At 45.4% G+C, this 27,500-nt stretch overlaps 1 protein-coding gene across 1 annotated transcript in view; it reads left to right on the plus strand.

The window, feature by feature from the left end:
• LOC143300054 (uncharacterized) overlaps nt 1-27,500 on the plus strand; it is a 616,551-nt gene that overhangs the window by 566,074 nt on the left and 22,977 nt on the right. The window contains exons 7-11 of the mRNA XM_076613609.1: nt 15,637-15,815; nt 18,438-18,481; nt 20,371-20,469; nt 22,780-22,932; nt 23,533-23,628. Of these exons, the coding sequence (XP_076469724.1) occupies nt 15,637-15,815; nt 18,438-18,481; nt 20,371-20,469; nt 22,780-22,932; nt 23,533-23,628 (571 nt within the window). The remainder of the gene's footprint in view (nt 1-15,636; nt 15,816-18,437; nt 18,482-20,370; nt 20,470-22,779; nt 22,933-23,532; nt 23,629-27,500) is intronic.

A 27,500-nucleotide genomic window follows, 5' to 3' on the forward strand; every position in this document is an offset into this window, starting at 1 on the left:
GTGGGAGCGGGATTCGAACCCACACCCTCACGGAGTCTCAACCATTCTGCCACCTTCCTCCTCTCAGAGTACCGATTTTTGAGCGACAATAATCAGTATCAATAATGATGGCCTAGAGGTAACGCGTCCTCCTTGGAAGCGAGAGAATCTGAGTGCGCTGGTTCGAATCACGGTTCAGCCGCCGATATTTTCTCCCCCTCCACTAGACCTTGAGTGGTGGTCTGGACGCTAGTCATTCGGATGAGACGATAAACCGAGGTCCCGTGTGCAGCATGCATTTAGCGCACGTAAAAGAACCCACGGCAACAAAAGGGTTGTTCCTGGCAAAATTCTGTAGAAAAATCCACTTCGATAGGAAAAACAAATAAAACTACACGCAGGAAAAAATACAAAAAAATGGGTGGCGCTGTAGTGTAGCGACGCGCTCTCCCTGGGGAGAGCAGCCCGAATTTCACACAGAGAAATCTGATGTGATAAAAAGAAATACAAATACAAATAATAATGATAAAGTATGATATATAATATATGATAGTTAGTCGTGTCCGACTATGGCCATCAGAACAGCAGAGGAAACTAACTGCTGTCCCGACTGTCTGGGCTAGAATTTGATTATCGTGGAGAGTGTCTTGCCCAAGTTACATCCCCTACTCTCTCAGCCAAGAGGGTTTTTTAGGACAGTCCGCGTTGGGGTGGCTCCCAAAAGGCCAACTAGCCCTCATGGCTGCGGCTAAGAGCCAGCGCAATTTGGCCCTCCTAGTTTGAGAGCCATTGTCCTTCACCAGAAAGACTAAAGCTGTAAATGACTTCACACTGCAGTGGAGAAACCATTGATCATACAGCTCTCACTTTGCTGTTGGCCCTACTGCGGGTAAGCTGATGTCAATCTGTGATATAAGCTGAGTTTTGGGCTGATGATGATGATGATGATGATGATGATGATAATACTAATACTAACAACAACAACAACAACAACACAGGCATCGATTGGAAACTCAGGAGCGTTGGCGTCCTCCGTCGTCTTCAATAGGTTAGCCCTCCCCTAATGACAATGATAATGATAATAAGATAATGAAGATGATGATAATGATGATGATAGTAATGATAATAGCGACATATTTTTATATCATGATATATATAATAATAATAATAATAATGATAATAATGATAATAATAATAATAATAATAATAATAATAGCGACAATTATATGTACCGGTGATGATAATAATCATAATAATCATAATAATAATAATGATAATAGTAATGGCGACAATTATAAGTACCAGTGATAATGATGATGATGATGATATTGATAATATTGATAATAATAATAATAATAATAATAATAATAATAATAAATTATTATTATTAATGATGATAATAATAATAATGATAATGATGATGATGATACCGACAATTATAAGTACCAGTAATGATGATGATGATGGTTTTGATGATATTGATAATAGTAATAGTAATAATGATAATATGATAATAATAATAATAATAATAATAATAATAATAATAATAATAATACCGACAATTAGTACCAGTAATGACGGTGATGATTGTTTACATTATTAACACAGGCATCGATTGGAAACACAGGAGCGTTGGCCTCCTACATCGTCTTCATACCAATGGGTTCGCCCCAACCCCCCCCCCCCCCCCCCCCCCACACACACACACACCCTCCCAAGCCCCCGCCCTTCCACACACCCCCCTCCCCCTCTCCCCCTTCTCCTCCCATGCGGTCTGCAAGCCGTCACAGGCCACATTCCAAGCCATGTGGATGTGGGTGTGAATGTGGGTGTCCTGTCTTTTAACCACCTTGCTCTCTCTCGCCTCTGGGGTCAGCTGTGACAGTTATCTGCTTCTAACCCCCCCCCCCCCCCACCCCCACCACCACCACCACCACCACCACTTCCTTCCCAGCCCCCCTGCAAATCCCTCCTCTCACCCCCTTCCCCACCCCAGCCCCCACCCGCCCCCTTCTTCTCCTCCCCGGGGGTTTGGGGGGGTGGCGGGGGGTTGAATGTGTACCGCTGCCTTGCCTTCCCTCTCCGCTTCTCCCCCTGCACGTCCACACCGTCCACTTTCCCGTCTTCTTCTTCTTTCTACTCCTCCTCCTCCTCCATCATCATCATCATCATCATCTTCTTCTTCTTCTTCTTCTCCTTCTCATTTTCCTCCTCTTCTTCCTCCTCCTCCTCCTCCATCATCATCATCATCTCCTCCTCCTCCTTCTCAATCATCATCTTCTTTTCCTCCTCCTCCTCCCCCATCATCATCATCACCAGCATCTCCTCCTCCCCCATCATCATCATCATCATCTTCTCCTCCTCCATCATCATCATCAGCATCTCCTCCTCCCCCATCATCATCATCATCTTCTCCTCCTCCTCCATCATCATCATCATCTTCTTCTCCTCCTCCTCCATCATCATCATCATCTTCTTCTCCTCCTCCTCCATCATCATCATCTCTCCTCCATCATCATCATCATCATCTTCTTCTCCTCCTCCTCCTCCATCATCATCATCATCTCCTCCTCCATCATCATCATCATCATCTTCTCCTCCTCCTCCATCATCATCATCTCCTCCTCCTCCTCCATCATCATCATCATCTCCTCCTCCTCCATCATCATCATCATCTCCTTCTCCTCCTCCTTCTCAATCAGCATCTTATTCTCTTCCTCCTCCTTCTCCTTTTCATCCTCTTCTTCTTCTTCTTCTCCTTCCCCTCCTCCTAATCCTCTTTCTCCTCCTCTCCCTTTTCTTCTTCTTCTTCTTCTTCTCCATGATCATCATCTTTTTTCTTCTCCTTCTCCTCCTCCTCCTCCTCTTCACAAATGTATACAAGCTATCAAACCATGCGGGAGTTTCAGAACCCAAAACAAAACCAAAAACAAAAAGCAGTAGATACATGAAATGAAAACTGCATGTCTCGGTGCCTTTCAAAATCGATCGCACAGACACTGTGTGGCATTCTTGGCTGCTGGATGGGAATAACAATATTTTATTGTGCCTGGGGACCGTCTGCGTGTGTGTGTGTGTGTGTGTGTGTGTGTGTGTGTGTGTGTGATGTCTGTAGGTCGCTGTTTTACGTGTGTGTGTTAGTAGTATGTGTATGTGAGGGTGTGTATGTGCGCGCGTGTGTGTATGTTGAGAGAGAGAGAGAGAAGACTGGACTTTTCTTTGCAGTTTCGAGGATATTTGAACAGCAGTGGTGTGCTTTTCATTTCCTACAATGTGTGTGTGTGTGTGTGTGTGTGTGTGTGTGTGCGCGCGCACGAGTGTGTGTGTGTGTGCGCGCGCGTACGTGTGTGTATGTGAGAGATAGAGAGAGAGAGAGAGATGAGAGAGAGAGAAAGAGAGAGAGGGATGGATCATTTTTGGATGAGTGAAGGAAGGAGTGAGCGTGTGGGTGAGTATATGTGTGAGTGTGTGCGCGCGCGTGTGCCCGGGCCAGTGTATGTGTGTGTCCGTCTGTCTGCCTCCTAGTCTGTCTTGTCGTTCTGCGTGTCTGTCTGTCTGTCCGCCTGCCCATAAGAAATGTAATAAGAATTCTCAGCCGTGATAAATTCGGAAGCATTCTAGCATGCTTGGTTCAGCGCCTAACCACTGTAGATGTGTGAAGGCGCGGAAAAACCTGTGTGTGTGTGTGTGTGTGTGTGTGTGTGTGTGTGTGTGTGCGTGCGTGCGTGCGTGTGTGTGCGCATTCAGTCGCTAAAAATGTGGAGGGCCAGGGGAGGCGGGAGAGGGGGGGGGGGGGTGCCAAAGAGAAAACGGATGCACTCGAACCCATTTCACCACATACTTATCTATAAAGCTTTCGACTACTTCTCCACAAAGTTTGGCTCTGTCGATTTCCGAAAGTTTGGAGAGTTACGTGGGCAATTTTTGTGTGTGTGAGTGTGTGTGCGTGTGTGTGTGTGTGCGCGCGCGCACGTGGTTAGTAAGCGCGGATCACAGGAGTGAAAACCAAGGAATAGTGATTCCGTTTAGGAGCATTCTTTTCAGCATGTGATTGCCAATAAATCTGTCAAGAAATTTTCGCTGAGCTAATCTCTTTGGCTTTTCATTCCAGAGGATTGTGCTTGCAGCTCTCTCTAAGTGTGTGTGTGTGTGTGTGTGTGTGTGTGTGTGTGTGTGTGTGTGTGTGTGTGTGTGTGTGTGCGTGTGCTTTTATCGCGTGTTGCCAGAACAGAAGTGGTAAAGTTTCAAAATATATTTCACACTGCCCATTATTTTTTTGTAACCTTCTGTCTTGTTCAGTCTCTGTCTCTGTCTCTGTCTGTTTATGTCTCTCTCTCTCTGTCTCTGTCTCTGTCAAAGGCGATATTAGTGACCCCAATAATTATAGAGGAATTTCTTTGACTAATGTGAGTAGTAAGTTATTCGGAATAATAATTAATAATAGATTACAGGAGTGGGTGGAAGAAAATAATATTGCAGGTGAATGTCAAGCAATGTACATCTTGCTAGCTCTAGTTCAAAAACAATTTGCATACAATCGTAAACTACATGTAGCATTTATAGATTTTGAAAAGGCTTTTGATTCCATAAATAGAAATCTCCTTTGGTGAGTTCTCTAAAAGAATGGTATAACAGGTAAATTATATAGGTGTATCAAAAGCATGTATGATGTAGTGAAAGCTGGAGTCCGATGTGGTGCCAAACTGACAGATTATATAACATGTACTTCTGGGGTTAAACAAGGTGATGCATGCAGCCCAGTTCTTTTTTCTTTATTCATAAACGAATTAGCAATAGAAGTAATTAATAATGGTAGGCATTGTGCTATGCTTTCACTTGATGCTTTTGAATTGTTTATTCTTTTGTTAGCCGATTGTGTCATTTTGATTTCAGAGACAGTTATAGGCCTACAAACAATTAAACAGTTTACAGCGTGCAACAACATCTCTTCAACTAAAGGTAGATACGTCTAAAAGTAGCGTCACAGTATTCCGGAAAGGTGGATATTTAAGTGTGAGAGAACGGTGGTTTTATGATGGTGCTACATTGCCTACTGTTAATGTATATAAATATTTAGGAATTCTATTTTCAACACGCTTAAGTTTTGGTGCTGCAAAAGGTGCTCTGATATGTGTTATGAAAAGATTATATATGTTAGATAATAATTCATTTCATTTATTCATTAATGTTTTTGACTGCCAAATACAACCAATAGTGCAATATGGATCTGAGTTATGGGGCTTGATAATTCTGTTTTTCATTGTGAATCGGTTCATTTAATGGCGTCGATATGCGAACGCCAAACGACCTTGTTTGTGGTGAAACAAATCGTTATCCAATATATATATATATATATATATATATATATATATATATATATATAAACTCTATTGTGAACTGTATTCGCTGCTAGCTTAAAATTGTACGAATTGAAGATAACAGAATACCGTTTAAGGCTTATAAAATGTTGTATGATTTAGATAATAAGGGAATGAAAAACCGGGTAACTAAGGTTCGTCTTTGTTTGTTTGGATATGGATATGGCTTTGTGTGGATGGAACAGGGCGTTGGTTTTGTTAATGGTTTTGTATCTGTTTTCCGCCAAAGGCTGATCGATTGTAGATGGCAAACGTGTATAATCACATTCACACTAGCAATAGATTTGATATGTATAGAACGTTCTGCAGTGTACATAATTTAAAACATTATCTGCTGCTAGATATAGATAGACACTTGAAATTTATTACAACGAGGTTTAGATTAGGAATATCTGAATTGACAACGCATCGCTCAAGGTACAAAACGTTTAGTGGAAATGATTTAGTCTGTCCATTGTGTAATGAATCCCAAGAAAATGAGGTGCATTTTGTCGTTTGTCGCCCGGCACTAACAAATATTCGTGAAATGTTTATAAAACCAAAATATTACAAACACCCCTCTCCGTTTAGATTAAGTCTACATATGTCATCAAGCAATAACAAGGACGTTCATGATTTTTCTTTGTTTTTGTGTAAGGCTTTTAAACATAGAGAAATTGCTACTTAGTGAAATGAATATGATTATATGTTTTGTTATCTGTATTTATAGTTGTTTGCTTATGTTCTTTCATTGAGTTGCGCAATGTTCATATGAACCCCTTCACGTGGGGCTGAGGCCTATATGTGAATAAACCGTTCCGTTCCGTTCCGTTCCGTTCCTCTCTCTCTCTCTCTGTCTGTCTCTCTGTGTGTGTATGGTGTGTGTGTGTGTGTGTGTGTGTGTGTGTGTGTGTGTGTGTGTGTGTGTTATTGTGTTTTTCGTACTTCTTGCTATATGTATTATGAATTGTTCACATACCCCTTCATTAGGGACCACAGCCTGTAATGAATAAATCATCCCTCTCTCTCTCTCTCTCTCTCTCTCTCTCTCTCTCTCTCTCTCTCTCTCTCTCTCTCCCTGTCTGTCTGTCTGTCTGTCTGTCTCTCTCTGTGTGTATGATATGTGTGTGTGTGTGTGTGTGTGTGTGTGTGTGTGTGTGTGTGTGTGTGTGTGTGTGTGTGTTATTGTGTTTTTCGTACTTCTTGCTATATGTATTATGAATTGTTCACATACCCCTTCATTAGGGACCACAGCCTGTAATGAATAAATCGTCCCTCTCTCTCTCTCTCTCTCTCTCTCTCTCTCTCTCTCTGTCTGTCTGTCTGTCTGTCTGTCTGTCTGTCTCTCTCTGTGTGTATGATATATGTGTGTGTGTGTGTGTGTGTGTCTTATTGTGTTTTTCGTACTTCTTGCTATATGTATTATGAATTGTTCACATACCCCTTCATTAGGGACCACGGCCTGTAATGAATAAATCATCCCTCTCTCTCCCTCTCTCTCTCTCTCTCTCTCTCTCTCCCTCCCTCCCTCCCTCCCTCCCTCCCTCGCTCTCTTATCCATTCTTTCTTTTGTGTGTGTGTGTGTGTGTGTGTGTGAACGTACGCGCCTGAGATACACGCTTCTGTGTTTGTCAGTATCGTGTGCTGTTTGTATCACTGATATCTATAACTGATGTTTTGTTATGAGAGCAAATGTACATATTGTGAGAATGAGCGTAAGAGACCTACTGCTATCATGTGACTTGATTTTAATTGGGTGGATGTACGTGACCACGCGTGTTGTGCTTGTTTTTGTGTTTGGAGTGGGAGAGAGAGTGTGTGTGTGAGTGTGTGTGCATGCGCGCGCGCGTGTGTGTGTGTGTGTGTGTGTGTGTGTGTTCTGCTGACTCAAAACAAGATTCGAGCAACTGTCGCTGGAGCTAAAAAAAAAAAAAATTATATATACATATATATATATATATATATATGTGTGTGTGTGTGTGTGTGTGTGTGTGTGTGTGTGTGTGTGTGTGTGTTCGGCAAACACGGGATCTGTAAGTTCCGGTAAAGAACCGAACCAGCTACCCCCCCCCCCCCCCATCCCCCCCCTGGAGACAAAACTCAAAACTCAAGATGATGACCTCGTCAGGTTGATCCTCCCCATGCCAGTTAACGAAGAAAGTTTCTCCTCCCCAATTCACCGCCCCCCCCCCCCAACCCCCTGCCCCTACCCCCTCCCTCAACGCTCCGTCCCACCCCCAGGGGAGCACCCTCCCCACCCCCACCCCCACCCCATTTCTCCCACTTCCCCCTTCCTCTCGTTGTTGTCATCAAACTTGCCACCACTTCCGTACGGCTGATCCGAAGTTGCAGCCACCACCACGAACAATATGAGGGGGGAAAAAATATATCGGAATACGTCTCGGTGATTGGCAATTCGCCAGAGACATGTTGGGAGGTTTAGGTTGTTGGGTGGTGTGGGATGGTAAGAGGATGGGTGGGGGGGGGTTGTGGTGGCGGGGGAAGGGGGGACAACAGAGAGAATAACACTTTGTTTTCCCCACAACTTTTTTTTTTTTTTTTTTTTGTCTTTCTTTGACAATGCTGATGGTCTTTTTTTTTTTTTTTTTTTGGGGGGGTGGGGTGAGGGCTTGGGGGTGGAGTTGGAGAGAGAGGGGTGGGAGGAGGGGTTGTTGCTGTTGTTCTTTTTTCTTTTATTTTCTTTTCTTTTCTTTTTTCAAACAAGTTTACTGATGGGAAGAGGACGGGAGGGTGTATCGATCCTGTGCTGTGGTGTGGTGAGTCAGAGAGGGAAGGAGAAGAGGAGGCGGTAGAAGAAGGAAGGGAGGGAGGGAGAGACATAGATAGAAACCATGTGAGGCACATTGCAACACGTACTCGCACGCAAGCTCGCACTCAAACACAGACACCCACACACCCTCCTCACCCCCCTCCAATCTGCCCCCCCTCATCCACACACCCACACACACACACACACACACACTCTCTCTCTCTCTCTCTCTCTCTCTCTCTCTCACTCACTCACCACACAACGCCATCAAAACCAGAACCAATTCCAGATAAACAATGTTTTATCACCGTTGAAAATTCTGTTCTCACCGGCTGTGAACCTCATATGAATAAACCATGAGAGGGGGGGGGGAGGAAAGGGGCGGGGGGGGGGGGGGGGGGCAACGATGTACAGAGAGACAGAGACAGAGAGAATTGTAATGTTGGCCATTTAGCAGAAAGCCAGTCCTAGTGTGGAAACCCCAAAACAGTTTTCTGACAGTATAAAAAAAAAGGGGGGGGGGGGAACAAGAAGAGAAACAGTTTGAAAAAAAGAGGAGGGGGGCGGGGGGGGTTAGGCGGGGACAATAACAAAAAAACAGTGTGAAAAAAAAAAGAAGAGGTGCCTATTCAGAACACAAGAGTTTCAACCGCTTGTCAGGCACTTTTTTTTATGTTCGCGTTTTATTTCATGTCATTTGCATTCTACATTTCGTTCACTTTGTTTTATGTTAATTCATTTGATTACTTTGCTTATTTTACTTCATTACTTTGATTTTATGTTGCCACAAACCTTAGGGGTGGGGGTGGTGTTAAGACAATGATCAAGTGCGTTGGGTGTATTCATTGGTCAGGCATGGAAACGCTCTGTGTGTGTGTGTGTGTGTGTGTGTGTGTGTGTGTGTGTGTGTGTGTGCAGGCCTATCTGTATGTTTATACACATATGCATACATCGCACAACAAGATTGCGGAGGAAAACAAGCGCAGTTCACAACCAAAACAACTACGTTATTTGAAAACAGATTTCCAAAGATTGAACAAACAAACAAACAAAAACAAACAAAAAAAAAGGAAAAAATATATACAATGAAAACCTTTCAAAGACTGCAGTGGAGGGTCATTAGAATTCTCTCTGCGTGAGAGAGCCAGATGTCGGCCTGATAGGACTTCAGTTTCGTCCCCCGTTGACATCCCGTATATCTCTTGCCTAGTGAGAGATTAGTGACAGCTTTGGCTTTTTTGCTGTACTTCGTCAGGGGACAGTCCACTGGGAGTTCAAGAAGAGGTACAGTTAAAATGGCATCAGTTGGGGTTTTTTTGTTTGTTTGTTGTGTTGTTGTTGTTTTTTTTTGGGGGGGGGGTTGTTGTTGTTGTTGTTGTTTGTTTGTTTGATTGTTTGGTTGTTTGTTTCGTTTTGCTTTGTTTTTGTTTTGTTTTTTTTGTTGTTTTTAGGGGGGTGTTTGTTTTTTGTGTGTGTGTGTTTTTTTTTACTTGTTTTCATTAGTAACGCACGGAATACATTGAAGGAAAAAAAAAAACAACAACAACAACCGTATTTAGCAGTCTTACCAGGACTTCTCCTCCCCACCCCCTCACCAAAGGATTGCTTACAGTGTATTTCCCACATCTTTTTTTCTTTTCTTTTTTTTTTTCTTCTTTTCTTTGCTTATGTGCGCAGCAGGGCATTTCTTTTTTCTTTTTTTTTTAAAAGGCAGGCAGACTGGAACAGATAGGCTCACAAGACATGAACAGCGTGATGGTTTAACTCTCTCCATACGAACGGCGAAAGAGACGACGTTAACAGCGTTTCAACCCAATTACCATCATCAAAATATCGCAAGCGGAAGGCTCTTATACTGAAGAGGTGAATGTTGACAAATAATACCACAATTCTGACGACGGAAGCTAAAGGTTGGGTCATTCAGACACCCACTGGACATCCGAGGGGTCTGTATAGAGGAGAAGAGAGGACTGGCCGTACTGAGTGAGTTAATGATACTTTAGTCAGACATCCATTGATTGCTTTTCCCTGTATGACACCCAATGTGAGATCCCAGTACCACCTTTTTCTTTCTTTCTTTCTTTCTTTTTTTCCCCCACAATCTTCAGTGGACGTCGTGTTGTCTATGCCACCATGCAACGAGCTTCTCAGCTTCTCAGTCAGTGGTGTCCGACTGTGACATTCAGAACAGCAGTCTGACTATGACCATCAGAACAGCAGGCTGACTATGACCATCAGAACAGCAGGCCGACTATGACCATCAGAACAGCAGTCTGACTATGACCATCAGAACAGCAGTCTGACTATGACCATCAGAACAGCAGTCTGACTATGACCATCAGAACAGCAGTCTGACTATGACCATCAGAACAGCAGGCCGACTATGACCATCAGAACAGCAGTCCGACTATGACCATCAGAACAGCAGGCCGACTATGACCATCAGAACAGCAGTCTGACTATGACCATCAGAACAGCAGTCTGACTATGACTATGACCATCAGAACAGCAGTCTGACTATGACCATCAGAACAGCAGCCTGACTATGACTATGACCATCAGAACAGCAGTCTGACTATGACTATGACCATCAGAACAGCAGTCTGACTATGACTATGACCATCAGAACAGCAGCCTGACTATGACTATGACCATCAGAACAGCAGCCTGACTATGACTATGACCATCAGAACAGCAGGCCGACTATGACCATCAGAACAGCAGCCTGACTATGACTATGACCATCAGAACAGCAGGCCGACTATGACCATCAGAACAGCAGTCTGACTATGACCATCAGAACAGCAGCCTGACTATGACTATGACCATCAGAACAGCAGTCTGACTATGACCATCAGAACAGCAGTCTGACTATGACCATCAGAACAGCAGCCTGACTATGACTATGACTATCAGAACAGCAGTCCGACTATGACTATGACCATCAGAACAGCAGTCCGACTATGACCATCAGAACAGCAGTCTGACTATGACCATCAGAACAGCAGCCTGACTATGACTATGACCATCAGAACAGCAGGCCGACTATGACCATCAGAACAGCAGTCTGACTATGACCATCAGAACAGCAGTCTGACTATGACTATGACCATCAGAACAGCAGTCTGACTATGACCATCAGAACAGCAGTCTGACTATGACTATGACCATCAGAACAGCAGTCTGACTATGACCATCAGAACAGCAGTCTGACTATGACCATCAGAACAGCAGTCTGACTATGACCATCAGAACAGCAGTCCGACTATGACTATGACCATCAGAACAGCAGTCAGACTATGACTATGACCATCAGAACAGCAGTCCGACTATGACTATGACCATCAGAACAGCAGTCTGACTATGACCATCAGAACAGCAGTCTGACTATGACCATCAGAACAGCAGTCAGACTATGACTATGACCATCAGAACAGCAGGCCGACTATGACCATCAGAACAGCAGGCCGACTATGACCATCAGAACAGCAGGCCGACTATGACCATCAGAACAGCAGTCCGACTATGACCATCAGAACAGCAGTCCGACTATGACTATGACCATCAGAACAGCAGTCTGACTATGACCATCAGAACAGCAGTCCGACTATGACTATGACCATCAGAACAGCAGTCTGACTATGACCATCAGAACAGCAGTCCGACTATGACTATGACCATCAGAACAGCAGCCCGACTATGACCATCAGAACAGCAGTCCGACTATGACTATGACCATCAGAACAGCAGTCCGACTATGACTATGACCATCAGAACAGCAGTCCGACTATGACTATGACCATCAGAACAGCAGTCCGACTATGACCATCAGAACAGCAGGCCGACTATGACCATCAGAACAGCAGGCCGACTATGACCATCAGAACAGCAGGCCGACTATGACTATGACCATCAGAACAGCTGTCCGACTATGACCATCAGAACAGCAGTCTGACTATGACCATCAGAACAGCTGTCCGACTATGACCATCAGAACAGCAGTCCGACTATGACCATCAGAACAGCAGGCCGACTATGACCATCAGAACAGCAGTCTGACTATGACCATCAGAACAGCAGTCAGACTATGACTATGACCATCAGAACAGCAGTCTGACTATGACCATCAGAACAGCAGTCCGACTATGACCATCAGAACAGCAGAGGAGGCAAATGCTGTCCCGACTATCTGGGTTGGAATTTGATTATAGTGGGAGAGTGTCTTGCCCAATTACATCCCCACTCTCTCGGCCAGGAGGGTTTTAAGACAGTCGGCGTTGGGGATGGTTCCCAAAGGCCAGCTAGTCCCCAAGGCTGCAGCACTAAGAACCAGTGCAATTTTGCCTCCTAGTTTAGGAGTCACAGACCTTCACACAACACTAAGCTGTAAATAATTTCCTATTGCAATGGAGAAACCATTGATAATACAGCTCTCACTTTGTTGTTTGCCCACCTGTTAAACTTACGTCAATCTTCTTGTTATCAAGCATCTGTTTATTGACTGGCTGGGATCTGTTTTGATATCGGGCAAAATCGGCGCATAAAGTAACACGTGTGTGCGTGCGCGTTACTGAAGCTTGGCTGAAGGTCACACGAAACGAATAACGTTGGCAGCTGTCAGTCGGAGCTTACCCAGGTGGGGCAGCCTTTGTGCAAACGACTCCGTGTCTGCAAAGCTCTAGGAGTTTGGTCTCTGACCGAGGATGGGCGCTGGATAAGTATCCCTAAAAGTAACAAACGGTTTACTGCTGGCTCCATGAAAACCTTTTTCCGGCGATGTTTCACCAGCGACTGTTCTTTTCTTTTTTTTATGTTGCCGAAGGGAGAGAATGGTTTTATTCTGATTTTTTTTTTCTTTTCGTTCATAGTTTCAGTTTCAGTTTTAGTAGCTCAAGGAGGCGTCACTGCGTTCGGACAAATCCATATACGCTACACCACATCTGCCAAGCAGATGCCTGACCAGCAGCGTAACCCAACGCGCTTAGTCAGGCCTTGAGGAAAAAAAAAAAGGTGAATAAATAATAGATAAGCTTACATAAATAAATAAATAAATAAATAATTATAATATAAAAAAAGTTAGTAATAATAATAATAATAAAATAATAATAATAAGAGCAAGCCTCATCTATGATTTGTTCTTTGTTTGGCTGGTTGAAGTTTTACACCGCCGAGTACCGAATGTAACCCCTACCCCTGTAATGAGAGGGCTTCTGTTGCTTTGTTGTGGCTGTTTGTTATTGTTTTTGTGTTTAGGGGAGGGGGGGGGGGGGGGGGGGAAGTAAAGCTGATATGGAAAGTGTAAGACAGTAAGATAGAAGTGCTGTGTGTGTGTGTGTGTGGAGGGGGAGGGGGGAGGGATGGAGGGGGATGAGGAGGGTCAGTTGGGGTGTGGAGTGTGGGGGGTGTTGGGGGCGTGGGGGGGTGAAGGGGGTGCATTTTGCATGGAGCAGGCAGGGCGGGCGCCTTCCGACCTGGTCCTTCCAATTTCCGGGCACTGGCGTGGACAGGGCTGAGATGGATGCTGGGATGACGCACAGGTCATCGCTTCCTTTTCTCTGTGTGTGTGTGTGTGTGTGTGTGTGTGTGTGTGTGTGTGTGTGTGTGTGTGTGCGTCTCTCTCTCTCTCTCTCTTTCTCTCTCTCTCTCTCTCTTTCTTTCTTTGTGTCCCTCCCTTCTCTTCCCCCCCCTCTCTCTCTCTCTCTGTCTCTCTTTCTCCTCTCTCCCTCCCCTTTCTACCTCCCCCCCCCTTTTTTTTCTCCTCTTTCTCTCATCCCTGTCTCTCCCTCCCTTCCTCTCTCTCTCTTTCTCTCTCTGTCTCTCTCTGACTCTCCCCTCTCTTTCTCCTCTCTCTCTCCCTCTCTCTCTCCCCTTTCTCGGTCTCTCCCCTCTTTCTCCTCTTTTCTCCCTCTCTCTCTCTCTCTCACCCCTGTCTCTTCCTCTCTTTCTCTCCTCCCTCTCTCTCTCTCTCTCTCCCTCTCTCTCTCCCCCTCTCTCTTTGTCTCTCTTTCTCTGACTCTCCCCCTCTCTTTCTCCTCTCTCTCCCTCCTCTGTTTCTCCTCTTTTTTTCTCTCTCTCTCTCTCTCACCCCTGTCTCTTCCTCTCTTTCTCTCCCCCCCCTCTCTCCCTCTCTCTCTCCCTCCCTCTGTCTCTCTCTGACTCTTCCCCTCTCTTTCTCCTCTCTCTCCCTCTCACCCCTGTCTCTCCCTCTCTTTCTCTACCTCTCTCTCTCCCCCCCTCTCTCTCTGTCTCTCTTTCTCTGACTCTCCCCTTTCTCTCTCTCTCTCTCTGTCTCCCCCCTCTTTTTCTCCTCTTTTCTCCCTCTCTCTCTCACCTCTGTCTCTTCCTCTCTTTCTCTGCCCCCCTCTCTCACTCTCTCTCTCTCTCTGTCTCTCTCTGACTCCCCCTCTCTTTCTCCTCTCTCTCTCTCTCTCTCTCTCTCTGTCTTCCCCCCTCTTTTTCTTCTCTTTTCTCCCTCTCTCTCTCACCCCTGTCTCTCCGTCTCTTTCTCTGCCCCCCTCTCTCTCCCTCTCTCTCTCTCTCCTCTCCCCCTTCTCTGCTGTTGCTACTACCACTACTTCAACTACTACTACTACTAATAATAATGATAAATAAATGGGCGGCGCTGTAGTGTAGCGACGCGCTCTCCCTCAGGAGAGCAGTCCGAATTTCACACAGAGAAATCTGTTGTGATAAAAAGAAATACAAATACAAATAATAATGATACTACAAGTACAACAACAACAACTACTACTACTACTACTACTAATATGATACAACAACAACAACTACTACTACTAAGAATAATGATAATAATAATAATAATCTCCGTTTCCCTCTCCCTATCTCTCTCTCTCTCTCTCTCTCTCTCTCTCTCTCTCTCTCTCTCTCTCTCTCAAGAAACACTATGAGCTGATACCGCGATATTGTTCAAAGATATATATGCAATATACAAGAATTACATTACTTTTTTTTTTTTTTTTTTTTTTTTTTGTGCGCATCATTTTCTAAAAATGTTTCCTGTTTATCTGTACCCCCTTCAAATGGGGCCATGGCCTTTCTTGAATAAAATATCGTTATCGTTATTCTCTCTCTCTCTCTCTCTCTCTCTCTCTCTCTCTCTCTCTCTCTCTCTACATATCTGTATGTACATGTAGACATATGCATGCATGTGGGTATATGTGCAAATATGTATATGCATAAGGGTGTGTGTGTTTGTTGGGGATGAGTGTGTGCATATGTGTGTGGGTGGGTGGGTGTGAGTGTGTGACAGTGTTCCCTTCATTATATTTTTATGATGATGATGGTCCGTTGATTAGTATTATAATTATCATTAGTAGTAGTAGTGGTAGTAGTAGTGGTAGTGGTAGTAGTAGTTACCATTGTTATTATTGCTGTGTCTTATCGTTACTGTTTTTTTGTTGTCACAAGGACAGATTGGAAGACTACTAGGCAATGCCTAAAATCTTTATCCTTGAGTAGTAAAGTTTTTTTAATCTTGAATCTTGAATCTCTCTGTGTCTCTCATTGCAGCAACATCGCCGAGCGCCTAAGGCGGCGCCGGAGCTCAGTGGACCTGGCCATGAACATTTACCCCGGGGACCTCCTGGTGCAGGAGCACCACAAGAAGCTCATCAAGCGCAACACCATCGCTGATTTCTATGCCGCCCGACCCCCAGGAGAGGCCGCTGGGGCCCCCTCTGCTGATGGAGGTGAGTGTGTGTGGGGGGGGGGAGGGGGGTACGAGGGGGGGGGAAGGGGGAGGTGGGGGTTATGTAGAGAGGGTGTGGGGAGAGAGTGTGGTTGAGGTTGTGGAGGGGAGGAAGGGGTGCTTGGTGTGTAGTGGGTGGGTGGGGGGGTGGTTTGGTTTTATAAGACGGTGCTATGTCTTTGTCTTTGTCTTGCGCACACACACACACACACACACACACTCACACACGGGCGCGCGCGCACACACACACACACACACACACACACACACACACACACACACACTTATATCCCTGAACTGAAATCATCATCAGTGTTGACAAAATCTTCAGCAGTCCATTGCTAATGTATGACTTTTTCAACTCCTTGTTAAGTAGTCCAGTTGGTTCGCTGTTATAGTTGTTAGTAGTTTTTCATTGGAAAGATGTTATATTGTTATGTTTTTTTTACAAAACTTAAAAATCAATCATTTCTATATGTAACACGCACACACACACTCACACTCTCACACACACACACACACACACACACACACACACACACACACACACACACACACACACGCACGCACGCACGCACACGCACACACACACGCGCGCGCACGCGCGCACACACGCGCAAACACTCACACACACTTTTCACTTACTCACATGCGTACACAGTAATTTCTCGCCCCCCTCGATTTTTTTCCTACCCTCGTCTAATATCACTTACAGTGAAAAGGCGTTAAACTAAAGAACGAACACACACACACACACACACACACACACACACACACACACACACACACACACACATACACACAGAGGAACTAAAACAGGTTATAAATGTGTCGTGTGTGATGGTGGGGTGGGTGGGTGGGTAGGGGTGGGGGTGTTGGTGTGGTTTGCTTTAATGTTGTGTGGTGTGCGATGTGGTTTGATTGTGGTTTGCATGCAGAGAGTGTGGTGTGGTTGTAGGGAGGGGTGTGGAGTGTGTGGGTGGCTTAGTATAAGACGGTGTTGTGTTTGGTGGGCGTATGTGTGTGTGTGTGTGTGCTTGTATAAATATGTGTGTGTGTGTGTGTGTGTGTGTGTGTGTGTGTGTGTGTGTGTGCCGTGGAAGCTGCGATACGTTGCCTAGGAATGAGAGTGTGGAGGATGGGGTGGGTGGGTGCAGGGTAATTTGTGTGTGTGTGTGGGTGGGTGTGGGTATGTGTGTGTCGGGGCTCGTGTACGTTGGCATGTATTTGTTTGTGCTTTCATATCTCTGAAACTGCATGTTTGATGCATTATCTCTTATGCATGCGTTTGTGTGTGTGTGTGTGGTGTGTGTGTGTGTGTGTGTGTGTGTGTGTGTGTGTTTTACATTTATTTGCTTATTTGTTTATTTATTGTCATTATTGTCTTTTTTTCTTTTTTTTATATCATTGGCAGTAGTAGTAGTAGTAGTAGTGGTGGTGGTGGTGGTGGTGGTAGTATCTATTTTTTCATATTATAGTAGTAGTGGTGGTGGTGGTGGTGGTGGTAGTATCTATTTTTTTCATATTTGAATATTCATTTACTTCTTTATTTGTTTAATTATCTTTCTTTTCTTTTTTCTTCTTTTTTTTCTTTTCTTTTCTTTTTTTTTTTTTTTGTTCAAGGCCTGACTAAGCGCGTTTGGGTTACGCTGCTGGTCAGGCATCTGCTTGGCAGATGTGGTGTAGCGTATATGGATTTGTCCGAACGCAGTGACGCCTCCTTGAGCTACTGACACTGATAACTGATACTGTGTTTGGTGTGGGATTTGCGCGCGCAAAAAAAAAAGAATAAAAACAGACACACACACACACACACACACACACACACACACACACACACACACACACACACACACACACACACACACACACAAACTGATATTGCATGTTTGCTGTGTCGTATGTGATGGTGGGGGCGGAGTGGAGGGAGGGGGGGGACGGCGGTGTGTGGGTTTGTGGTATGATGTGCTGATGAGTTGGGCACACACACACACACACACACACACACACACACACACACACACACACACACACACACACACACACACACACATGTATATGTATATGTATAATATATACATATTTAATTGCGTGTGTATGTATATCTTTCTATTTCTATTCCTTCTCTCTCTCTCTCTCTCTCTCTCTCTCTCTCTCTCTCTCGCTCGCTCGCTCGCTCGCTCTCGCTTTCTCTCTCCCCTCTCCCCTCCTCTCTCTCTCTCTCTCTCTTTCTCTCTCTATTTTATATATATATATATATATATATATATGTTTGTGTGTATGTGTGCATGTCTTTCTATTTCTATTCCTTCTCTCTCTCTCTCTCTCTCTCTCTCTCTCTCTCTCTCTCTCTCTCTCTCTCTCTCTCCAAGTTTAAGTTAGTACGTATTTTACATTTTGTTATGGCTGAGTGATCACCATATTGTGTACTTTTGACCTCTTTCTTGGGGCCGGAGGCCTGGAGATTAAAGTTTTGTTCTTGTTCTTGTTCTCTCTCTCTGTCTGTCTGTCTCTCTCTCTCTCCCTCTCTCTCCTCTCCCTATCTCTTCCCCCACCCCGCCCCCCCTCTTTCTCTCTTTCTCACTCTGATGACTATATAATGGCTGGTGTGTCTGTTTTACAGATGTAAGCAAGAAGGGCCGGCAGCCATTCTCACTGTTGAAGTTGGTAAGTTTAGCGTGTGTCGGCATTGGGATTTCGTGGGGGGGGGGGGGGGGGGTGTTTTGTTTTGGGTTTTTTTGTTTTGTTTTTTCTATTCTAGAAAGGTTACCACAAGGTTACCAGATTTCAAGAGATGAGTTCTTGTGTTCGTATATGCGCGCGCGCGCGTTTGTGTGTGTGTGTGTGTGAGTGCGTGTGTGTTTGTGTGTGTGTGCGTGTGTGTGTGTGTCTGTTTGTGCGTGTGTGTGTCTGTGTGTGTGTTTGTGTGTGTGTGTGTGTGTGTGTGTGTGTGTGTGTGTGTGTTGTGTTGACAGACACAGTGATGGAAACGAGAGTCTGAAAACGGCCTTTTAAAAAAAAAACTCATGTGAATTGAAGATCCTTGGGGGGGGGGGGGGGGGGGGGGGGGGGGGGGGGGGGGGAAAGAGATATGGCCAAACCAGACATACAATACAGCAACCCTCCTTAAAGTTACATTATTCGTAGAACTCACAGGCGGTACTCATGAAAATTGGGGGAAGGAGGGGGGGGAAGGAGGGGAGGGGAAGGAGGGGAGGGGAAGGAGGGGGGGGGGTGAAATGCTGTATTTCATTTCATGAATCTGGTACAACGCTGCACGCACGCGTTTGTAAAGGCCTGTAAGTGCTTGACAGTTTCTAGCCCAGATAGTCATGTCAGCTGTTACCTGATTCCTAGCCCAGATAGTCATGACAGCAGTTAACTGATTCCTAGCCCAGATAGTCATGTCAGCTGTTACCTGATTCCTCGCCCAGATAGTCATGTCAGCTGTTAACTGATTCCTCGCCCAGATAGTCATGTCAGCTGTTACCTGATTCCTCGCCCAGATAGTCATGTCAGCTGTTAACTGATTCCTCGCCCAGATAGTCATGTCAGCTGTTAACTGATTCCTCGCCCAGATAGTCATGTCAGCTGTTAACTGATTCCTCGCCCAGATAGTCATGACAGCAGTTAACTGATTCCTAGCCCAGATAGTCATGACAGCAGTTAACTGCTTGCTAGCCCAGATAGTCATGACAGCAGATAACTGATTCCTCGCCCAGATAGTCATGACAGCAGTTAACTGATTCCTCGCCCAGATAGTCGTGACAGCGGTTAACTGCTCCCTCTGCTGTTCTTGTGGTTACAGTCATACACGACTGACTATCATGACTTAACGTAAGACACTCTCATTGTCATGCTCTGTTCATTGTATTAGTATTGTGACATTTTCAGTTAGACTACTTTATAAAAATGACGGGCGCAATAGCCGTGTGGTTGAAGCATTGGACTTGTCAACCTAAGGGTTCCTGGGTTCGAATCTCGGTAACGACGCCTGGTGGGTAAAGGGTGGGAGATTTTTCCGATCTCCCAGGTCAACATAATTATGTGCAGACCTGCTTAGTGCCTGAGCCCCCTTCATGTGTATACGCACGCAGAAGATCAAACACGTGAGTTAAAGAGCCTGTAATCCATGTCAGTGTTCGGTGGGTTATGGAGATAGGAGAATACCTAGCCTGCATCAACCACGACAGAGTCATCGGCAAGTCGACGTTGGTCGTGTAACGAAGAAGAGCTGTTAACTGTTTAACTCGCTGAGTACGGCCAGTCCTCTCTTCTCCTCTACACAGACCCCTCGGATGTCCAGTGGGTGTCTGAATGACCCAACCTTTAGCTTCCGTCATCAGAACTGTGGTATTCTTTGTCAACATTCACCTCTTCAGTGTAAGAGCCTTCCGCTTGCAATATTTTGATGATGGTAATTGGGGAGAAACGCTGTTAACGTCGTCTCTTTCGCCGTTCGTATGGAGAGAGTTAAACCGAATGTGCTGACTGTACTGTACTATACCGTGTGTGTGTGTGTGTGTGTGTGTGTGTGTGTGTGTGTGTGGTGACAGATGAAAACACGAAGCAAAGAAAACCTATCACGGTTGGATGACATCCTCCGTCGTTTGAAACCGTCCGAGTTCAAAGACAACCACCTCGCTGCTTACAAGGTCAGTATTTTGTATTTGTATTTGTATTTCTTTTTATCACAACAGATTTCTCTGTGTGAAAATCGGGCTGCTCTCCCCAGGGAGAGCGCGTCGCTACACTACAGCGCCACCCATTTTTTTGTATTTTTTCCTGCATGCAGTTTTATTTGTTTTTCCTATCGATGTGGATTTTTCTACAGAATTTTGCCAGGAGCAACCCTTTTGTTGCCGTTGGGTTCTTTTACGTGCGCTAAGTGCATGCTGCACACGGGACCTCGGTTTATCGTCTCATCCGAATGACTAGCGTCCAGACCACCACTCAAGGTCTTCAGTGTGGAGGGGGAGAAAATATCGGCAGCTGAGCCGTGATTCGAACCAGCGCGCTCAGATTCTCTCGCTGACAAGGCGGACGCGTTACCTCTAGGCCATCGCTCCACATAATTACAGTGTATACACGGTGTTTCCCTGCACTGAGCTATCAAGAGGTGTGTCTAGTTGGCCTTTAAGAACCATCCCCAACGCCGACTGTCCTTAAACCCTCTTGGCCGAGAGAGTGGGGAGGTAACTTGGGCAAGACGCCCTCCACCATAATCAAATTCTAGCCCAGATAACTAGTTGAAACAGCAGTTACCTCTCTCTGCTGTTGTTTTTTACTCCAGTGCTATCGGAAATAAGATCCATTCATTCATTTATCATTCATTTATTCCTTCCTTCATTCATTCATTCATTCATTCATCCTCTCTCTCTCTCTCTCTCTCATTCACTCAATCTCTCTCATTACCATATTCATATACATTATTGTCATGAATGCAGGTATCATGATTATGTACTTGTAAATGCTGCTGTGCAATTGAGTGTATCTGAATTTCATGTATGTTTTTCTATAACCTTTTGTTATCTTGTGAACATTTTGATTTCATTTCTCTCTGCCCTGAGGGCTGGATGTAAAAAAAAGCATATACATGCTTATTCCACTTCCCTCATTAAAAAGATTCGTTCGTTCGTTCGTTCTGATGGTCATAGTCGACGGACACGATTGACTAGCATACAAAAATATATATTTATATTTATATATTCATATATCCATTTGAATTCGCATTTATATGAATAGGTCTGATTATGCCAGCTCGGTGGTTTCCCTGCCTGTCATCACCCTCTGACTCTATCTGTTTCTCATTTTCTCATTGCCCTCTCGAGTCTTGTGACTGTATGGGGCTTCCGGAGTTTGTGTCCTCTTGTCTCGTCTGACGATCGCGAGCGAGCTCTTACGCGTACAAAAGATGCGTCAGAACACACTCCTGCGCGTACGCATGCATTCACGCGCACGATCACGCACATGCGAATACACAATACTCGAGCGCACGCGCTCACGCACGCACGCACGCGTGCGCACCCATACGTGCATGTAGGCTGCACTCAAATCAAACAGAAATATTGACATGTGTCGTTGCACTGTGGTGAATTTGTCTTTTCTTTGTTGTTTTTGTTTAGTTCATACCAAGTTTGACGATCGAAACATTCCCGACTTTAGCACGCAAACAAACGCAAACGAGTGGAAAAAATATATATGATATTTAAAATATAAAAAAAAAACGTCCCCTCGCACACCCACACACCCAAACACACACAAAACAACAACAACAACAACAACAACACCAGGTCTTAGCCTAGTGTTTCGTGAATGCTTGAAGCAAGCGTCTTGTCTCTTTATCTGCGCACACGCGTGCGTGTATGTGTATTTATATGCGTACATGTGCTTTGTGTGTGTGTGTGTGTGTGTGTGTGTGTACACGTTTATGTGCGTGCTCGTGTATGTGTGTCACTGAGTCCATATTTTCCTTTCCTTTCTTTTAATTTATATCCCTTCACACATGTGTTTTCAGATACGTAAATGTGTGATCATATTTATAATATATGATTGAGCTTATGCAAAAACCACAATATTCCATATTAAAAATGCAGTGGATATGTTGGGGATACATCCATCCACGCATCATAACTGCAGTGCCCTGGAAATGACGTGATCAAGAAGAAAAGAATAAGTACGTTAAATCAGAACAGGCACCACTGAACACCACCGAAGTGACTCAGCAGCAGTGCAGGGTCTCCTCTGGTGTGTGGCCTCCTAGCGACCTAACATCGATGGTCCCATGCGCACTGCCCACGCTGGAACTGTGACGGACGAACCCGGGTGTGGCCGTGTATGGAGGAATCTAAATGAGCGGCGTGGGAGTAATGCCACTGAAACGGTGCAGATGATGGGGCAGCACAAAAACAAAAAAAAAAGAATAATTATAACAGGCGAGAAATATCAGTCCTGGTTGTTTCCAGAACGTCCATTGGTCAGACCTCATCGCCAGCACGGACAAGCAGAATCCTCCAATCAGCATCTCCGACACAGAGCGGAAGCGGCGGGAGGCGGTGTGGGAGTTGTTCAAGAGCGAATGCGTCTTTCTTATCGATCACTGCATGGTGCTCAAACACGTGAGTGGGTGTGGGTGTGGGTGTGTGTGTGAGTGTGTGTGGGTGTGTCAGTGTGTGTGTGTGTGTGTGTGTGTGGGTGTGTCAGTGTGTGTGTGTGTGTGTGTGTGTGTGTGAGTGTGTGTGGGTGTGGGTGTCAGTGTGTGTGGGTGTGTGTCAGTGTGTGTGTGTGTGTCAGTGTGTGTGTGTGTGTGAAAGAGAGAGAAAGGGAGAGAGAGAGAGTGGGTGTGAGAGAGAGAGAATTTGTGTGTGTCTGTCTGTCTGTGTGTGAGAGACACACACAGAGAGAGAAAGAGTGTGTGTGTGTGTGTGAGAGAGAGATATAGTGTGTGTGTGTGTGTGTCAGAGAGAGAGCGAGAGAGAGAGTGTGTGTGTGTGCGTATTGATACTCTTTTCTATCGAACCTTCGTTTATGCCTTGTATTTATGTCTTTCATGTGTGTGTGTGTGTGTCTGTGTGTGTGTCTGTGTGGGTACGCGCGCGTGTGAATGTGTGTGTGTGTATGTATGTATCGGTGTGCGTGTGTGCGAGTGCGTGCGTGCGTGTGTGTGTGTGTGTGTGTGTGTGTGTGTGTGTGTGTGTGTGTGCACATTCGTGTGGCAGTGTTTCATGGAGCCGCTGAAGAAGGTTCAGGTGGAGGGCAGCCTGATGTTCGCGGAGCCACAGGACCTCTTTGGCAACCTGGATGAACTGTGCTACGTGAGTCGTGGTTTACTTTACTTACTCAAAGAGGCGTCACAGCGTTCGAACAAATCCATACGCGCTACAGCAGAAGACTGACCAGCAGCGTATCCCAACGCAAGCGGTTTGTAAGGCCTTACGTGTGAAGTCATGCACGACAGTTTTGACACTGACGAGTTGCTTGTGTGATCAGAACTAAGTAATACTCATGAGACCGTTCCTCCTTCTTCTTCTTGTTCTTCTTCTCCTCTTCCTCCTCCTTCTTCTTCTTCTTCTACTACTTCTTCTTCTTCTCTTCCTCTTCTTCTCCTCCTCCTCCTCCTCTTCTTCTTCTCCTCCTCCTCTTCTTCTTCTCCTCCTCTTCTTCTCCTCCTCCTTCTTCTTCTTCTTCTCCTGCTCCTCCTCTTCGTCTTCGTCTTCTTCTTCTCTTCTTCTTCTCCTCCTCCTCCTCTTCTTCTTCTTCTCCTCCTCTTCTTCTTCTTCTCCTCTTCTTCTCCTCCTCCTCTTCTTCTTCTTCTCCTCTTCTTCTCCTCCTCTTCTTCTTCTCCTCCTCTTCTCCTCCTCCTCCTCCTCTTCTTCTTCTTCTTCTCCTCTTCTTCTTCTCCTCCTCCTCCTCCTCTTCTTCTTCTTCTTCTCTTCTTCTTCTCCTCCTCCTCTTCTTCTGCTTCTTCTTCTCCTCCTCCTCCTCTTCTTCTTCTACTTCCTTCCCTTCTTCCTCCTCCTCTTCTTCTTCTTCTCCTTCTCCTCCTCCTCCTCCTGCTCCTCCTCTTCGTCTTCTTCTTCTTCTGCTTCTTATGCTTCTGCTTCTTCTCCTCCTCCCCTCTTTCCAATGCGAAAAGTCAGTTGGGCACCGCACAGAAGAACTGTTCACCAGGAGCCAGTTGCATTGCTTGGTTCTAACTTTTTGACAGTTACACGTGACTGAATGCCTACGTTGACCGAACTTACGCCATTGGTCAGTTCTATACTACACACACAGATAGTATAGCGGGTTACGACCATACTAGGCTCTTCCGTCCGAGCAATGCAACTGGCTCCAGCAGATTCCTGCAAAGTCTGTCGGTTGCGTGTCAGAACATGTATCTGCAAGTGGCTGTCGTGTCCTGTGCTTTCTGTAGACTTGTCAGCCCATCGTTTTGTTTTGTTTTTGTTGCTGTTGTTGTTTTGTTGTTGGTTTCTTTCTTTCTTTGTTTTTTTTTTTTTTGTTTCTGTAATCCCTTCCGCCATGTCTTCCTCCTTCAACTGTTCCTTGGAGGATCGTTACACCTAAAGCCACTGGCAACAAAAAAAAAGAAAAAGAAAAAAAAAAGGGGGCCTTGCTACAAGGGACGTAATTCAACACCAGTTTCAGTTTCAGTAGCTCAAGGAGGCGTCACTGCGTTCGGACAAATCCATATACGCTACACCACATCTGCCAAGCAGATGCCTGACCAGCAGCGTAACCCAACGCGCTTAGTCAGGCCTTGAGAAAAAGAAGAAGAAAAAAAAAGGTGAATAAATAATAGATAAGCTTACATAAATAAATAAATAAATAATAATTATAATATAAAAAGGTAGTAATAATAATAATAATAATAATAATAATAAAATGATAATAATAATAAATAAATAAATCAACACCAAAAAATAAGTAAGCGTTCGAGCTTGATGCAGCAAGAAGCACGTAACTATATATTCATTTCTAAGCAGGCCTGCCTTGAATTGTCGAAGCTGGAAGGAGGGTCAAGCTCCACACTGCTATTCCAACAACTTGAGAAGAGAGAAGGTGGTGGGGGGGTGGCATGGCATGGCATGGCATACCTACCTCCACCCCATCCCTACCTTACCTACCTCCCTACCTACTGCCTACCTGCAGCCTACCTTCCCTCCACCTTCTTCCCACCCCTTACCCCCACCCCAACCCCACGCCATACCTCTCACGCCTGCCTTCCACCCAGTGGTGTTTTCTTCTTCTTTCTTCTTCTTTCTTCTTCTTCTTCTTCTTTCTTCTTCTTCTTCTTCTTCTTCTTTCTTCTTCTTCTTTCTTCTTCTTCTTCTTCTTCTTTCTTCTTCTTCTTCTTCTTCTTCTTCTTCTTTCTTCTTCTTCTTCTTCTTCTTCTTCTTCTTCTTCTTCTTCTTCTTCTTCTCCTCCTCCTCCTCCTCCTTCGAACACTCACGGACGTTGACCGTATCTCGTTTCCAGTCGGAAGTTTAACGGAGGGAGAAAAAAAAAAAAAAAGGATGGGGGTGGGGGGACAAGCACTTTAAAGAAAAATTTTAGGAGGCCATGAAAACGAAAAACCCTTCGGAGTCGAAAGCGAGGGACGAGTTATCTCCCCCTAACGCCTCCCCCCCCCCTCTCCCACCCTCACCCCTCTCCCTCACCCCACCCCCCCCACACCCCCTGGTTCCTCCTTCACACACGAACGACCCTCCTTCACTTTTAACTTCTTTCCTAGGCCAGGTCTCACAGAGGGGAGAAAAGACAGCGCTGAAAAAGAAACAGTAAAGGCGGAATCAGAATGGCCTGTTTGTCGCCAGCAGCGGAGAGGGAGGGACGGACAGACAGGCAGACAGAGACAGGGACAGGCAGACAGAGAGAGACAGACTGACTGACTGGCTTGCAGACAGACAGACAGACAGAGACAGACAGAGAGACAGTGAGAGAGAGAGAGAGAGAGAGAGAGATAAATGTTGTTAGCGACAGCGGACTGAGAGTGGGAGAGAGAGAGAGAGAATGGCCTGTATTTCGCCAACAGCGGAAAGAGAAAGAGGCAGACAGACGGACAGACAGACTGACTGACTGACTGACTGACTGACTTACAGACAGATAGACACACCGAGAAAGAGACAGAGAAGCAGAATGGCCTGTATTTCGCCAACAGCGGAGAGAGAGAGATTGGGAGAGAGAGAGAGATGGACAGGCAGACAGACAGACAGACTGACTGACTGACTTTCAGACAGACAGACAGAGATTCAGAATGGCCCGTAATTTGCCAACAGCGGAGAGAGAGACAGAGACAGCCGAACAGGCAGACAGACAGACTGACTGACTTACCGACAGACAGACAGATAGACAGAGAGAGATGGCCCGTATTTCCCCAACAGCTGAGAGAGAGAGAGAGAGAGACAGAGACAGATGGACAAGCAGACAGACAGACAGACAGACAGAGAGATTCAGAATCGCCCGTATTTTGCCAACAGCGGAGACAGAGATAGGGACAGATGGACAGGCAGACAGACTGATTAGACAGACAGAGAGAGAGAGAGAGGGGGGGGGAGAGAGAGCGAGAGAGAGAGACTCAAGTCGTTAACGACAGCGGACTTTCCGGTGACAAACAAGGTTTGGCTTTCAGAGGGCTGCTGCTGTTGTTGTTGCTGTTATTACTTTTTCCTTCTTTTGTCTTTCCTCCTCCTTCTCCTTCTTCTTCCCTCTTCCCCTCTCTCCCTCCCCTCCTCCCCCCCTACCTCCCCCCCCCCCTATCGAGAGACACTTTGTATTCAGGGCTTGCAACTGGTGGTGTTTTTGTGTTGTTGTTTGGGTTGTTTTGTTGGGGTTTTTTTGTTTTTTTTTTCAATCGGGCTAACTGGGATTGTGGAACAGACAGACGTAACCAGGAAGTCTTTCCATTTTCTGGAGACTGGGAAGAAAGAGATAGGGAGTGTCGGGGGAAGGGAGGTTTGTGGGGGTGGGGGGGGGAGGAGGGGAGGGCAGGGAAAACTGGGGGGGGGGGGGTTAGGGTGGGGGGCGGACACAGCTGTTCACTGATTACGCAGCAAGATTTGTCGTCTGGAGGTCGTTGGTTCGAATACCTCTCTCTTTTTTTTCTTTTTATTTCTTTCTTTTTTTTTCTTCTTTTTTTTTTTAATAGAAAACAAGGAGGCTGAAAGGGTTTTTTTTTTGTTTTTTT

The sequence above is a fragment of the Babylonia areolata genome, chromosome 25 (assembly GCF_041734735.1).
Source record: "Babylonia areolata isolate BAREFJ2019XMU chromosome 25, ASM4173473v1, whole genome shotgun sequence".
In the NCBI taxonomy this organism is placed as follows: domain Eukaryota; kingdom Metazoa; phylum Mollusca; class Gastropoda; order Neogastropoda; family Buccinidae; genus Babylonia; species Babylonia areolata.